This window comes from Poecilia reticulata, linkage group LG21, assembly GCF_000633615.1.
Source record: "Poecilia reticulata strain Guanapo linkage group LG21, Guppy_female_1.0+MT, whole genome shotgun sequence".
Taxonomy (NCBI): Eukaryota; Metazoa; Chordata; class Actinopteri; order Cyprinodontiformes; family Poeciliidae; genus Poecilia; species Poecilia reticulata.
Genome location: NC_024351.1, coordinates 1,198,089 through 1,210,063, shown reverse-complemented (window position 1 = coordinate 1,210,063; position 11,975 = coordinate 1,198,089). Strand labels below are relative to the sequence as shown.

Sequence of the window (11,975 nt, the reverse complement as noted above, 5' to 3'; positions counted from 1 at the left end):
AATTTATATGTCAGAATAAGAAATGAGGTCAGGAATAAATGTTTTCCCAAAACTATCTGGACTCAATCAGAATCCGTTCCGGACCACAGCGGACGCTGATGACGCTCTGCTTCTCATTTCTGTCAGAACTTCGGACCAGAACAAGTTTATCTCCAGAACCAAACCGGAAACGGATCAGAACCTCTTCCAACTTCAGGAACAAAAGACAAAACTTCCCGTTTTTGGTCCTGGAAATATTAATTTTACAGACGATGGAGCTTAGAGTGACTGGTTCTGTCAAAGCCCTGAAGAAGAGGAGAGTTTTAATGAAACGCTTCAGCTCCGGCGTTAAAAGGAGGAAGTTCTCCCCCTGCTGGTTGAATCTGACCACTGCTTCAGCCGAATCAGACTAGTCGGCCTCTGAAATAACCAAATTTCAATACATCACAGTTCTGAAGAATCATATGGATACATGATTAATCAAACGTCATTATCTGTAAAAGACTGAAAATAAAATATGGCTCCTTTCCTATTAAACTAGTCAGAGAACAGAGTGACATCAGCGACATCAGTGACGCCAGAGTGACATCAGTGAAGTCAGAGTGACGTCACAGTGACATCAGTGACGCCAGAGTGCCATCAGTGACGTCACAGCGACATCAGAGTGACATCATGGCGACATCAGTGACGCCAGAGTGCCATCAGTGACGTCACAGCGACATCAGAGTGACATCATAGCGACATCAGTGACGTCAGAGTGACATCAGTGACATCAGAGTGACATCAGTGACATCAGAGTGACATCATAGCGACATCAGTGACATCAGAGCGGCGTTCACCTCTCCGATGGCGACCAGTCGTTCTCTGTGGCTGTAGAAAAGAGGCAGAGCTTCTTCCAGGTCCTGATGGAAACAAAACATCATCAGCAAAAAGATTTGATTCAGAAAAACAAGTTTTCCTCTAAAACTGAACGAGACGATGAGAAGATTTCACAGAAAACTTTAGACTCTGAGTTTGATACCAGGATTAAAGAAACAAACAAACATTTATGGGATGAAGTGAAGATGGTAACTAGGTTAGTCCTTCAGGATGGATGGATGGATGAATGAATGATGGATGATGGATGAATGAATGAATGAATGAATGATGGATGATGAATGAATGAATGATGGATGATGGATCTAAATCAAACTCCAGATGTTTTTCCAGGTCTCCATCATCTTCCAGGTTTTCTGCTGAAAGCTGGAATTTCTTTTTCTTCTTACAAAATTATTTTTTTTTTTAGAAATTATTTAATCTATTAACTAATTTCTAAATAATATAATAAATGATGTTTTGTTTTTTAATCATAAAGGACTAAATTTGCTGATTTTCAGTGAATAAAGCCGAGTCTTTCCCCCTCAGAGTCGGTTGGAGCGTGGCGTTCCCGAATCCCTTGAAGAACAAGCAGAGTTCCCAGCAGGCGCTCCGGTCCGGGTTTTCCTCCCGACACCGATACGCTCCACGGATCTTCAAAGTCAATAAAGCAGAAGCGAAGGTTGTTGTTACCTGAGGCCGGACGCTGCGCTGACCCCCGGCGGCCTGCAGGGGGTGCAGCCCCAGACACGGAGCCACCAGGTCCGGATATCTGTGGGAACGAACAGGAGGAGACGACCAGCTGGGAGGAATCCTGGAATCATGAGACCTGCCTGTACTTTAAACTACAGTTTGTTTATATTCTGGTGCTCAGAGCCGCTGGACTGGAAACCAGAACCTCCTTCGGGTCGGAAGGTTTCTGTAACATGGATCCTGGAGCGCTGACCTTTCCTGCAGACGGAGAACTCTGGAGAAATCCTCCACTTCCTCTGTGACGGCCACCAGAGTCTTCACCCCGGCCTGAACACATGGGGGCTTCATTGGTTTGGTGTAGTCAAAGTAATCGCAAAGGACAGTTATGATGAGGTTCTTAAAGAGGAGTTTTTACCTGCCTGGTTCTGTGGATCACATCCGGAAGATCCTGCAGAAGAGAAACGAGACGGCTGAGATCTGAAGTCTTCAGAAGGCGCTGACCTTTTCACATTTGGTCCCGTTACGACCAACAGAACACAAACAGAACCGGGAACCGGATGCTGGTCCAGAAGGACGAACCAAACGCAAACAGAAGTTATTTAAAACAGAAGTTATTTAAAACAAAAGTTATTTAAAACAAAAGTTATTTAAAACAAAAGTTATTCCATCATAACTTCCAAATAAACCAGAAATTAACATGAGGGGTTGGTTTAGATCAGAGCAGATTTATGTGTTGGAATGGCCTAGTCAAAGATTCTCCAGATTATTAAAGTGAAAGGATTAAAACACACTTTACATGTAGACATTCCAGATTTTTCAAAACTTAGTTTTCTAAAAAACATAAAAAGATGAGTAAACGGTGCTTTGACACCATCTAGTGGCCGCAGTGTGAATTACAAGCTTTTCATGGAAGCTGAAGTGACCAAAGGGCAGTGAATCCTGCTGGATGCGCAATAAAGTATTTAGGCTCACAAGTGTCTTAAAATAAACATTTAGTCAAAATTCTGCAAATTATTACTTATTAGCTTTATGATGCTTTTTGGTGACACTAGGCAGCTAAAGAGTGGAAGTGTATTAATAGTATTACAGTTTATTTTATTTAGTATTAATAAGCGATATGCACAGTGGTGCAGTTGGTAGAGCTGTTGCCTTGCAGCAAGAAGGTTCTGGGTTCGATTCCCAGTCTTTCTGCATGGAGTCTCCATGTTCTCCCTGTGCATGGTGGGTTTTCTCCAGGTACTCCAGTTTCCTCCCACAGTCCAGAAACATGACTGTCAGGTTAATTGGCCTCTCCAAATTGCCCCTAGGTGTGAGTGTGTGTGTGCATGGTTGTGTGTCCTGTGTGTCTCTGCGTTGCCCTGCGACAGACTGGCGACCTGTCCAGGTGACCTGTCCAGGTGACCCCGCCGTCCAGGGTGACCCGGCCTCTCGCCCGGAACGTTAGCTGGAAAGGCACCAGCAACCCTCCCGACCCCACTGAGGGACAAGGTGTAAGAAAATGGATGGATGATCTCATATCGCAGAAAGAGGCTCGGAGCTCATTGGCTGTGTAGCAAAGAAAAGTTACAGAATTTCACTGTATTTGAAATATAACGATCTGTTTCATCCTTTATGCCTGGAGGAGCTAATTAGCATCATTCCTGTACCTACTTACACTTATGGAGGGTGCAATAGTCAAATTCATAATTTATAATTACTTTCTCATCTGATTGGCACAAAAAGACATCAAATTCAGCATGAATTAGAGAGACTAAATATTGAAATGGAAAAATAACAAGAGAACGGAAGATCTGAGCAACGAGGGAGGAAATAATGTAAATATTTTCTATGATCTTGTTTCCAGTACTAAAATGAAAACTTTTCTCCATATTTTGGGCTATTTTTTTTTAATATTTTCCAGAAAACTGACGTATGTTGGGCCTTACCTGCTGGAACTCAGGGGCTGATATGTGACAGTGACAGTCAACGAAGCCATAATCCATAACAACAGGAGAAAATTTGAGTTTTATGAAGAAAAATCCGCCGCAAAGCAAGACATAAACACCACACAGCTAACGGCTAACAGCTAACAGGAAGCACAACATACCAACTTCCGGTTGGCGGCGGAAATCAACCTGAAAACGAACAGATCGGGCGGCAAAGATGGAGTCTTTTCCGATCCCAACATGTCGGCATGAAGAGCCGGAGCAGGAATTCAGAGTCCGGCTGACATCCAAGAGGAAAACCACCGAGCTGATGAGCCGAAGCTGCGAGCTTTTACGGAGCGCTTTGGACGGACAGCCGGACATTTCCGAGGACAGCCGAAGGGTTTTAGTGCAGGAGCTGCTGGCCGTGAGTCCCGCTGTTTTCTGCTGACTTTAAGCTCCACTGCGGTTTATCCGGATTTACCTAGCAGGATTCAAACTGGTCGGTTCTGGAAAAACTCCGCATCTGTTTCTGCTAATATTCGGCACTAAATCCGATTAAAATAAACGGATATTTAATAGTTAATTTGCTTCGAAATTCTAACAAATTGGTAGAACAATGTTTCCCAAGCTGGGAATGTTTCCAGATTCCAAACCTGGAAGAATTCCCATGAAACACGGTTCTCCAGTTTCTAAATTAATTAAATCAATAACCACCAAATATCAGAATGAACTATTTAATTTCTTGTGAGAGTAGGAAGGGTTTAGTGCTGTTTCCGTTTGAAGCCAAACCTCCATTTTGGCCGTGTTATAATGGAAACCTGTGTTACATAAGAAACAAATCCTGCTGAGGAATTGTTGTAAAGTTTTGCCTGAAAAAAATTACCAACAAGATAAATAAAAAAAAGAGCATAAAAATTTTCCTTCAGATCAGATTGATGAGTTTTCTGCTCCAAGCTGTGATGGGAACCAATCAGCGGAGCGTTGTCGTTTCCTCTCATGGTTCCTTCCCAAGTTCCTCCTCAGCCTCTCATTCATGAATCCGGGTTTTCCCTGTTGTCAGGCTTCGTGTCTGAATATTTGTGGATCTCTGCAGAACTTTGAAGCTGCTGTGAGGCTCAACGTGTTGGTGGACGGACAGCCGTGGGACGAGGCTCCAGACCTGGAAGGTACTTCCTGTCCGTCCCGCCGGTCCGGTTCTGGTTCCTCTGCGTTTAACACGGATGTCCTCCTCAGATGAAGAGGCGTTGGATCTGGAGAGCCTCCTGGACGACAGCATCCTGGACACCGCCCGGAGGCGCCACTCCTACCCCAAACGGATCCTTCCCCATGTGGTTCACGCCCTGAAGGCCGAGCGGAAAGTCCTGGTCGGTTCACACGGACCGACCCGTTCAGCCAACAAGCTGACATGTCAGAGTCTCTTAGAGGAACCTGCAGGTTGTTTTCTCTGGGCTTACAGAGCAGAACTGGCGTGGTGCGTTCAGGGACCAGGCTGAGAGTCTGGAAAGTAGGTTTGAAGGAAGAAAATCCAAAACGTTAACCTGAGTTCCTGAATTACCACCTGGTTCAAATTACAGCCTGACACTTAAAACCCTCTGTAGCCTTGAGAGGAAAACATGAGAATAATGGGAAAAACCCAGGAAGTTACAGTTAGCAGCAGGTTTTACAGCAGAACGTGTTTCTGCAAAGCAACCAGCAAGTATCTCTAAGTTCCCATTACGGCTGTTTTATAGGTAACCAGAAGATGAAATCAGATTTTTGAGCGTTCGTTAAATGATTTATCTGAAATGAAAGTGCTGCTGAACTCTTCCTGCCTGTGTTTCAGGGTTTGTATGAGGCGTCAGTCCAGCCTGCAGAGCTGCGCAGAGATCCAGATCTAGGTCAGTTAGACTTCCTCAATCTACTTTCTGATCTTTGGATGTTTGTCTCGGTGATTCACTGTTCCACCAGCAGAGGGCGCTCTCTGTCAACGACGTTTCAATTCTTACAAAGTGACTCAGTTTTTTTAGCTTTTTGGCTAAGAAATAGAAACGAGACAAAGCAGATATAACTGTGACCAAACTGACCTCAAACAGGCCGGCCTTGTTGCCGGGCAGATTATGTCCAGCTGACCGAGCAGCCGCTCCACCAGGAAGGAAGAACTCAGAGCAGCAGAGATGTGAAAGTTTCTCTGCTGCTGAAGTGAAATCCTGAAATGTTTCAGCACTTCTTCTTCTTCTTCTTCACCTTTTTCAGGACGCAGAGGAAACGGATGTAGCTGCAGGTTGCCATGGCAACGCTAAGCAACCAAAAAAACAAACAGATTATTTGCAGGAGTCAAATGCATCAGATGACAGTGTGTTGGGTCAGAGGTCACACAGTTAATTGATCTTATTGATCGATAAGCGGCCATTTTCTTAAAAAACAAAGTGAGAAGCGCCGTCGACCACAACATGAAGGACAAACGTTTTCAAAACACGATTTATTAAAAAAACTAAAATCATCATTAAACGTAAGGAGCTTGGTGAATATTTATGTTTTCAAACAGAACTGTATAAAGTAAATTTATCTCCTGAAATCAGATCCGGTTTGGGATGGCGCCACCATCTTTATTTCTGTATCAACTGGAAAAGGATTGAAAAAAAAAACAGAATTCTGAATTATTTCTTCTTTCTCAGAAGATTAAAAGAAATTGAGATTTTTTTTCCTCAATCTTCTTAAGGATGACCAGCGGTGCCCTCTGCTGGTTGGTGGCCAAACTGCAACACTAAAGTAAAAGCTAAACGGACGATGCTAGTTAATTGATTAAATTAATTTTAATCTAATAATCCCTTGATCATCAGAGGATGAACTGTTAGCCTTACTGTTAGCCGCTGCTCACCGGTCGCTCTGTTTCCTCCAGAGAGCATCATGAGCGACGTGTCTGCTGCGGCTCCCGGCGTGGTGAGGCAGGCCATCCAGGTGATAAAGGTAAGGTCATCTGCAGGTCGTCTGCGTGCTGCAGCCGCCTGCGCAGGCCTCACGGTGCGTCTGTCCCTGCAGTCCATCGACACGCTGCAGCAGCAGGCGGCTGGTCTCTGTGAGATCCTCCACCTGAAGCCCAGCGCCGCCTCGCTGCAGATCCACCGGGAGGTGCTGGGCTCCGCTGCCGTCCCGCCTGCAGGGGGCGCCACCAGGGGCCGGCAGCCCGTCCACAGAGCCGTGGAGGAGGAGGCGGCGGCGCAGGGCTACGAGGCCGACAGCAGGGGGGCGGAGCGCAGCGAGGAGGAGGACGAGTAACCATGGAGATCAGGAACTGTTCACATCAGGAACTGTTCACATCAGGAACTGTTCACATCAGGACCTGTTCACATCAGGANCTGTTCACATCAGGAACTGTTCACATCAGGAACTGTTCACATCAGGACCTGTTCACATCAGGACCTGTTCACATCAGGAACTGTTCAGATCAGGAACTGTTGAGATCAGCTCCAGGTTTCTGGTTCTGTTCAAACCTTCAGGATTCAAATAAACATTTTTCCCAGTGTTTGTTTTTTTACGTTCCTCATGTTTGTTGATAAAAGTCTAAAATAAAACTCTTTTCTGCGTCGTGGTTAGCAGAACGGTAGCATTAGCTTTGCACTTCATTAAAAAATATATATTTTTTAGATATTTTATTTTTCTGAATTAAAAAAATGCAGATTTTTTACTTATAATTAGGCATTTTTACTGAAAATAAATGTTAATGCAGCAGAAACTGACAGCTGCAGCCGTTTAGTTTATAAAGAATCTGGAGAGTTTTAACTTTCCAAGACAAAAGAAAATCTGGTGTTTTATTTTTTTCATATTTATAAAAATTATTTCAATAAGTAAAAACTGCAAAACGTTTGTAGTGAATTTCAGTTGAACATTTCGACGGTTTGACCAGAAGTTTGTACACCCCTGAAGGTCAGGAAACTTTCTAATAAACTTTAAAATCTGATGTGGCAGAAAAAACTTTTCCTTGTTTTTCATCATTTCTTCACGTTTAGATGAGCTGAACTTCACAGGTTAATCTAAAATATGGGCCCGGTTCTGGAGCCGGATCGGATCTCTGTAGACGTGCTGCAGTCTGGACCGTCCCACCTGTGGGGTCAGAGGTCACCGCAGTCACCTGACTTCTGGAAACCAGAGTGAAGCTGGGAAGTGAAAGGTGATGTGAAACCGCTGCAGGTCCAGACGGCGCCGCGCCTCCTTCTGCTCCGGATCGTCGTTCCGAGCGCTCGACATGTCGGATCCGTCCAGCCAGCAGCAGCAGCCGGGCCGGGCCGCTCACCTGGGCGGCGGATGGACGGTAAGGTCGCCGTAGAAACGCACCGGCCCGGTTCTGGGGCCGGAGGAGCTGACGGTCTCTGATTGGCTCAGGGTCCGAAGGACGAAGGCCGGAGGACGAAGAGGAGGGAGAAGAACCGAGTGGCTGCGCAGAAGAGCCGCAAGAGACAAACGCAGAGGGCCGACCAGCTGCACCAGGTCAGACTCTGACCTCTGACCTCTGGCGGCTTTAGGACTTCCTGTCAGGACAGGAAGCAGATTCACGTGGCTGAGATAAATTAAAGCAACCGCTTCTCAACGCCAAACAGGAAATATTGAGAAAAGAAAAACGCTCTATGATGCTCAGACGTTCAGCGGTCTAGTCAAAGTCAGATCTGTCTTCAGATGTCGTTTCTCTGGAAGCAGAACTAAAACCTCAGAGCTGAACATGTTTGATGTTTTTTACTGAAAACCATGAAATGCTTCTGGTTTCAGGCCTGTGAGCTGCTGGAGCAAAGAAACAGGAAGCTGAAGAGAGAGGTACTTCCTGTCCGCCAACAAACTACTTCCTGTCTTCACTGAAATGTTTCTGCTTTAATTACAAACAAACTAATCAATTATTCTGGCTGACATGTTTCTGTGTAGTTTGAATAAAAAATAAGCTTTAAAATGAACCAAAAGAATCAAATATTTTACATTTACAGTGAAATAATTTATTTTATCAAATGATTTTAATATTTTAAATGTTTTCATGTATCAGTATTATTTCTTTATTACTATCTATTTATTGCATTGTTTTATAAATTATTTTTTATTCAAATATTACTATTACATTTTTTTATTTATATGTGTATTACTTTATTTTGAAAATATTTTATTCATTTACATTTATTTCTACCATTATCTTCTGTTTAACTTATTTACTTCATTTCATTATTGATTTATATTGTTCTTTATTTTATAATCTGTTATTATTTTTCGCTATTTTGTGATTGTTTACATTATGATGACGTCATAATCGGCTCTTCGTCTCCAGGTGGATTCTCTCTCTGAGGAGCAGAACTTCCTGTCTCAGGCTCTCAGGGCGCATGAACCTTTCTGTCCCATCATGCATTGCTCCTTCGCCTCCTCCAGTCTGCAGCCTGACGCCGCGGCTCGCTCAGTCTAAGGTCAGTGACCTTTCACCTCTGGGTCCAGCTGCCAGATAATGAGCTGACTCGCCACCAGAGGGCGCCGTTTATCCTCCATCAGCTGCTGGCAGGCGGCGGGACTCTGCTGACCCCTAGTGGCGGCGGAGAGTCATCGCATCCAGGATTCTTTATTAATGTCAGAATGTATCAAAAATAAATCAATTGATCAATAAAAAAATTATTGAATAAATAAATTCCGGACATTTTTCTTCTGTTGAATCTAGGTTAAGTTTTTTTAGTTAAATATATTAATGTATAATTTTTAAAATATCATCTCACCATTGTTCAGTTTTTTTATTCAAATATTACTATTTTAATAAATATACATTTATTAATTATTAATAAATAATGGATCCATTAATAATATTCCAGTAAATGGAAATTCTTCATGTTGGTTTTTAATGAATAAATTAAAAATTGAGATAATTTATTGGTGAATCAGGAAAATATTCAGTTTATTTCTATAATCAATATTTATGTTTGCAAAATGCAATAATTAAAAATAATAAAATAAAAAGATTTTTAAAAAGTGAATTTAACATTTTTTCAATCTTTATTTTATATTTTAATAAAAAACACCTGTAATAATAATAACTCACTGCTGCTTCAGCCTCAGGTTATTTAAACATGATTATTTCTATTCGTGTTTATTTTATGAATAATTAGTGTGTTGGGGTTTATTTCATTTTTAACTCTGTGAGGGTGTACTTACTTTGTCTTTTGTGACATCAGTGACCAGAAGTTTCAGCAGAAACAGCAGTGAGTTTTTCTGTGAATGTGGAAACTGCAGAAACCCTGACGGGTCTCAGCTGTTCCGCCGTACGGCAAGCCGTCTTACCATAAAATCAGTAGTTACAGTCCACATATCTAACAACGAGTTTCTGGACTTTTCTGACTGACAACTTCATTTTTTTATATTTACATTCTGACTAAAAGGAAGAAAAATTCAAGATAAGTTTAAGTTTTTATCAAAAGTATATTTTTAGATTTCTGAATTAGGAAATTACATGCAAGCCAGATTTAATTCCAGATTTATGGGAGTCTGGTTAGTCAATAACTCAGTATTTAGTTAGTCAGCTAAATGTTTAAAACCAAACTGAGTATTTAGCTTAGCAGCTAAATACTAACTAGCTAAATACTCAGTTTAAATCTAAATGTGTAGTTTTAAGATATTCAGTTAGCAAACTAAATGTTTAGCTCTGAGCTGGATATTTACTTTCAAACTAAATATTTGGTTTTAGTTGACCTGGTGAACATGTGACCCATGTTTCTATTAGGATTCTGGCTGTTGGTTTAAATGTGCGACTCTTCAGAGTAAAAGCGGCTTTTAGCTGCAGAAGGAAGTTAGCATCGGTTAGCTGGATGTTTGCTCTGGTCTGATGAAGAAACCTGATGTTGCCACAGTTTCCTCACATCTGGCCTCTCTGCGGTAAACTGCGCCTGAATTAAAACAGTAGAAGAAGAAACCTTTCCCAGCAGGGCGCTGCGTCACCTGCTGCCCTTCTGCAGAACCGAGGAGGGATTTCTTCTGAAGCACCGGGCCTCTGGGAGGTCAGAGGTCACACACACAGGCTGCTTTCCATCATAAATAAAACCATCACAACCATCTGAGCCTCACAAACGGCTCCCTTTAGCCAGCATGAGGCGACAGCGGAAAACATCCAAATGCTCAGTTGGAAGCTAACTAAATAGCTAAAGCTAACTAAAGCTAAAGCTAACTAAAGCTAGCTAAATATTTAGCTCAAAACTGAATATTAAGTTGTTAGCTAAATATTTGGTTAGAGCTAAACATTTAGCTAGCGGGATTCAAACTGAATATTTGCTCCATGCTCATGCATGTGGCGACAGTGGAGAGAAAAATCTCCCCTTTAACAGGAAGAAACCTCCAGCAGAACCAGAACCAGAACCAGAACCAGAGTCTGTCTGCAGAGCAGAATAAATGGTCCAGGAACTTTCTAAAGTTTATTTCAGATGTGATGAAGTGGAGAAAAAGAGAAAAATAAAAGCAGAGATAACCAGCTTCAGTCAAACATCATTTTCCTTTTCCTTCTGTTAATTCACATAAAGATGAAGTGTGCATCACGTGTTTGGGGCCCCAAATGAAACTCTGCCCAGGGCCTCACAAAACCTCCGTCTGCCTCTGGCTGCTTAGGTTCTGGATTCAGGCTGGAATATTCTGGAAAAAGTTTTTTTCTTTTCCTTTCCTTGCTTCCTTCCCTCCTCTCTCCTTCCAGGACGTATTTTAACTCCTTAACGTTTTCCAGCCGCTGACCTGAGCTGAAACAGCCGAACATCCACGCTTCCAGGAACCGCAGCTTTGACCCCATGAGGCGTCATGTTCTCTGTGTTGAAACTTCCTTCTTCTACTTTCACTTTAAGCGAAAATCAGCTTCTGTGAAAAGCTTTAAAACGGAGAGAAGCAAATTCCAGCAACCGAGTGACACATGAAGGCTGCAGTTCCAGGAGCTACAGCGTCACAAATGACCAGCAATCATTTGGTTTTTACCGTCAGATGACAGAAAAATGACTCACTTTCACCATTTTGATGGTTGAAAACTTATGATGTCATTCAGTCATTTATAGAACAGTTATGTATCGACCTTGATGGCTAAATATTGAGCTAATGACATTTAGCTCGCTAACTTAATATTCAGTTTAAATTGTGACATTTATAGATGAATTAATAACATGACAAAAATATGTTTTAGAAAAATAAACCTCCTTTTTTTCGTTTTATAACAAGATAAATAAATTATTGTTAATTTTTTAAGGTGTCAACAGCAGCAGCCATGTTTGCTGCATGTAAACAATATTACTGGTGAAAGTTTAAAACTCGGTTTAAAACTCTGTAAATATTTAAAACTCATTTAAAACTGGGTTTGTGTCTCCATGGCCTCCGTGCTGCAGCTCTCTCCCTCACGGCTTCTCCTCTCACCCTGAACCGTCTGGAAGTTGATTTTATGTCCTGATATTTTCGCTCCGGTCGGTTTTCCTCCTGCAGGAGCAGCTCTGGACCAGCAGCTCTGGACCAGCAGCTCTGGACCTGCAGGTCCGGACCAGCAGCTCTGGACCAGCAGCTCTGGACCTGCAGCTCTGGACCAGCAGC

General features: G+C 42.5%; 3 protein-coding genes across 10 annotated transcripts in view; 2 read left to right on the top strand and 1 right to left on the bottom strand.

Annotated features, from left to right (window-relative positions):
• tatdn3 (TatD DNase domain containing 3) overlaps window positions 1-3,718 on the bottom strand; it is a 5,566-nt gene extending 1,848 nt beyond the window's left edge. For 3 of the 8 annotated variants that reach the window (XR_001776116.1, XR_001776115.1, XR_001776120.1), the window contains exons 1-5: window positions 3,614-3,718; window positions 1,943-1,975; window positions 1,781-1,869; window positions 1,528-1,606; window positions 819-881 (exon numbers count right to left, since the gene is read on the bottom strand). Coding sequence is in view for 1 of the 8 variants with exons in the window: in XM_008397049.2 (XP_008395271.1) it covers window positions 819-881; window positions 1,528-1,606; window positions 1,781-1,854; window positions 1,943-1,975; window positions 3,453-3,509 (306 nt within the window). In the remaining 7 variants the exon portion in view is untranslated. The other 5 variants (XR_001776119.1, XM_008397049.2, XR_001776117.1 and 2 more) reach the window with 4 other exon arrangements.
• nsl1 (NSL1 component of MIS12 kinetochore complex) lies at window positions 3,652-6,936 on the top strand. Its single transcript, XM_008397040.2, has 6 exons — window positions 3,652-3,858; window positions 4,528-4,600; window positions 4,668-4,798; window positions 5,257-5,311; window positions 6,313-6,380; window positions 6,453-6,936. The coding sequence occupies exons 1-6, from the start codon at window positions 3,670-3,672 to the stop codon at window positions 6,687-6,689; spliced, it is 753 nt and encodes a 250-aa protein (XP_008395262.1). The 5' UTR covers window positions 3,652-3,669; the 3' UTR covers window positions 6,690-6,936.
• A 356-nt stretch (window positions 6,937-7,292) lies between these two features.
• batf3 (basic leucine zipper transcription factor, ATF-like 3) lies at window positions 7,293-9,006 on the top strand. The gene is made up of 4 exons (XM_008397051.2): window positions 7,293-7,722; window positions 7,794-7,898; window positions 8,175-8,219; window positions 8,716-9,006. Exons 1-4 carry the CDS (start codon window positions 7,657-7,659, stop codon window positions 8,845-8,847), a joined length of 348 nt encoding a protein of 115 aa, XP_008395273.1. The 5' UTR covers window positions 7,293-7,656; the 3' UTR covers window positions 8,848-9,006.
• The last annotated feature ends 2,969 nt before the right edge of the window (window positions 9,007-11,975 follow it).

Coding starts and splice junctions, on each gene's coding strand:
- nsl1 (XM_008397040.2), top strand. CDS start 3,670: ATGGAGTCTTTTCCGATCCCAACATGTCGGCATGAAGAGCCGGAGCAG. Junction 4,799..5,256: donor AGGCCGAGCGGAAAGTCCTG/GTCGGTTCACAC, acceptor CCTGTGTTTCAG/GGTTTGTATGAGGCGTCAGT. Junction 5,312..6,312: donor GCGCAGAGATCCAGATCTAG/GTCAGTTAGACT, acceptor TGTTTCCTCCAG/AGAGCATCATGAGCGACGTG.
- batf3 (XM_008397051.2), top strand. CDS start 7,657: ATGTCGGATCCGTCCAGCCAGCAGCAGCAGCCGGGCCGGGCCGCTCAC. Junction 7,723..7,793: donor ACCTGGGCGGCGGATGGACG/GTAAGGTCGCCG, acceptor TGATTGGCTCAG/GGTCCGAAGGACGAAGGCCG. Junction 8,220..8,715: donor ACAGGAAGCTGAAGAGAGAG/GTACTTCCTGTC, acceptor CTTCGTCTCCAG/GTGGATTCTCTCTCTGAGGA.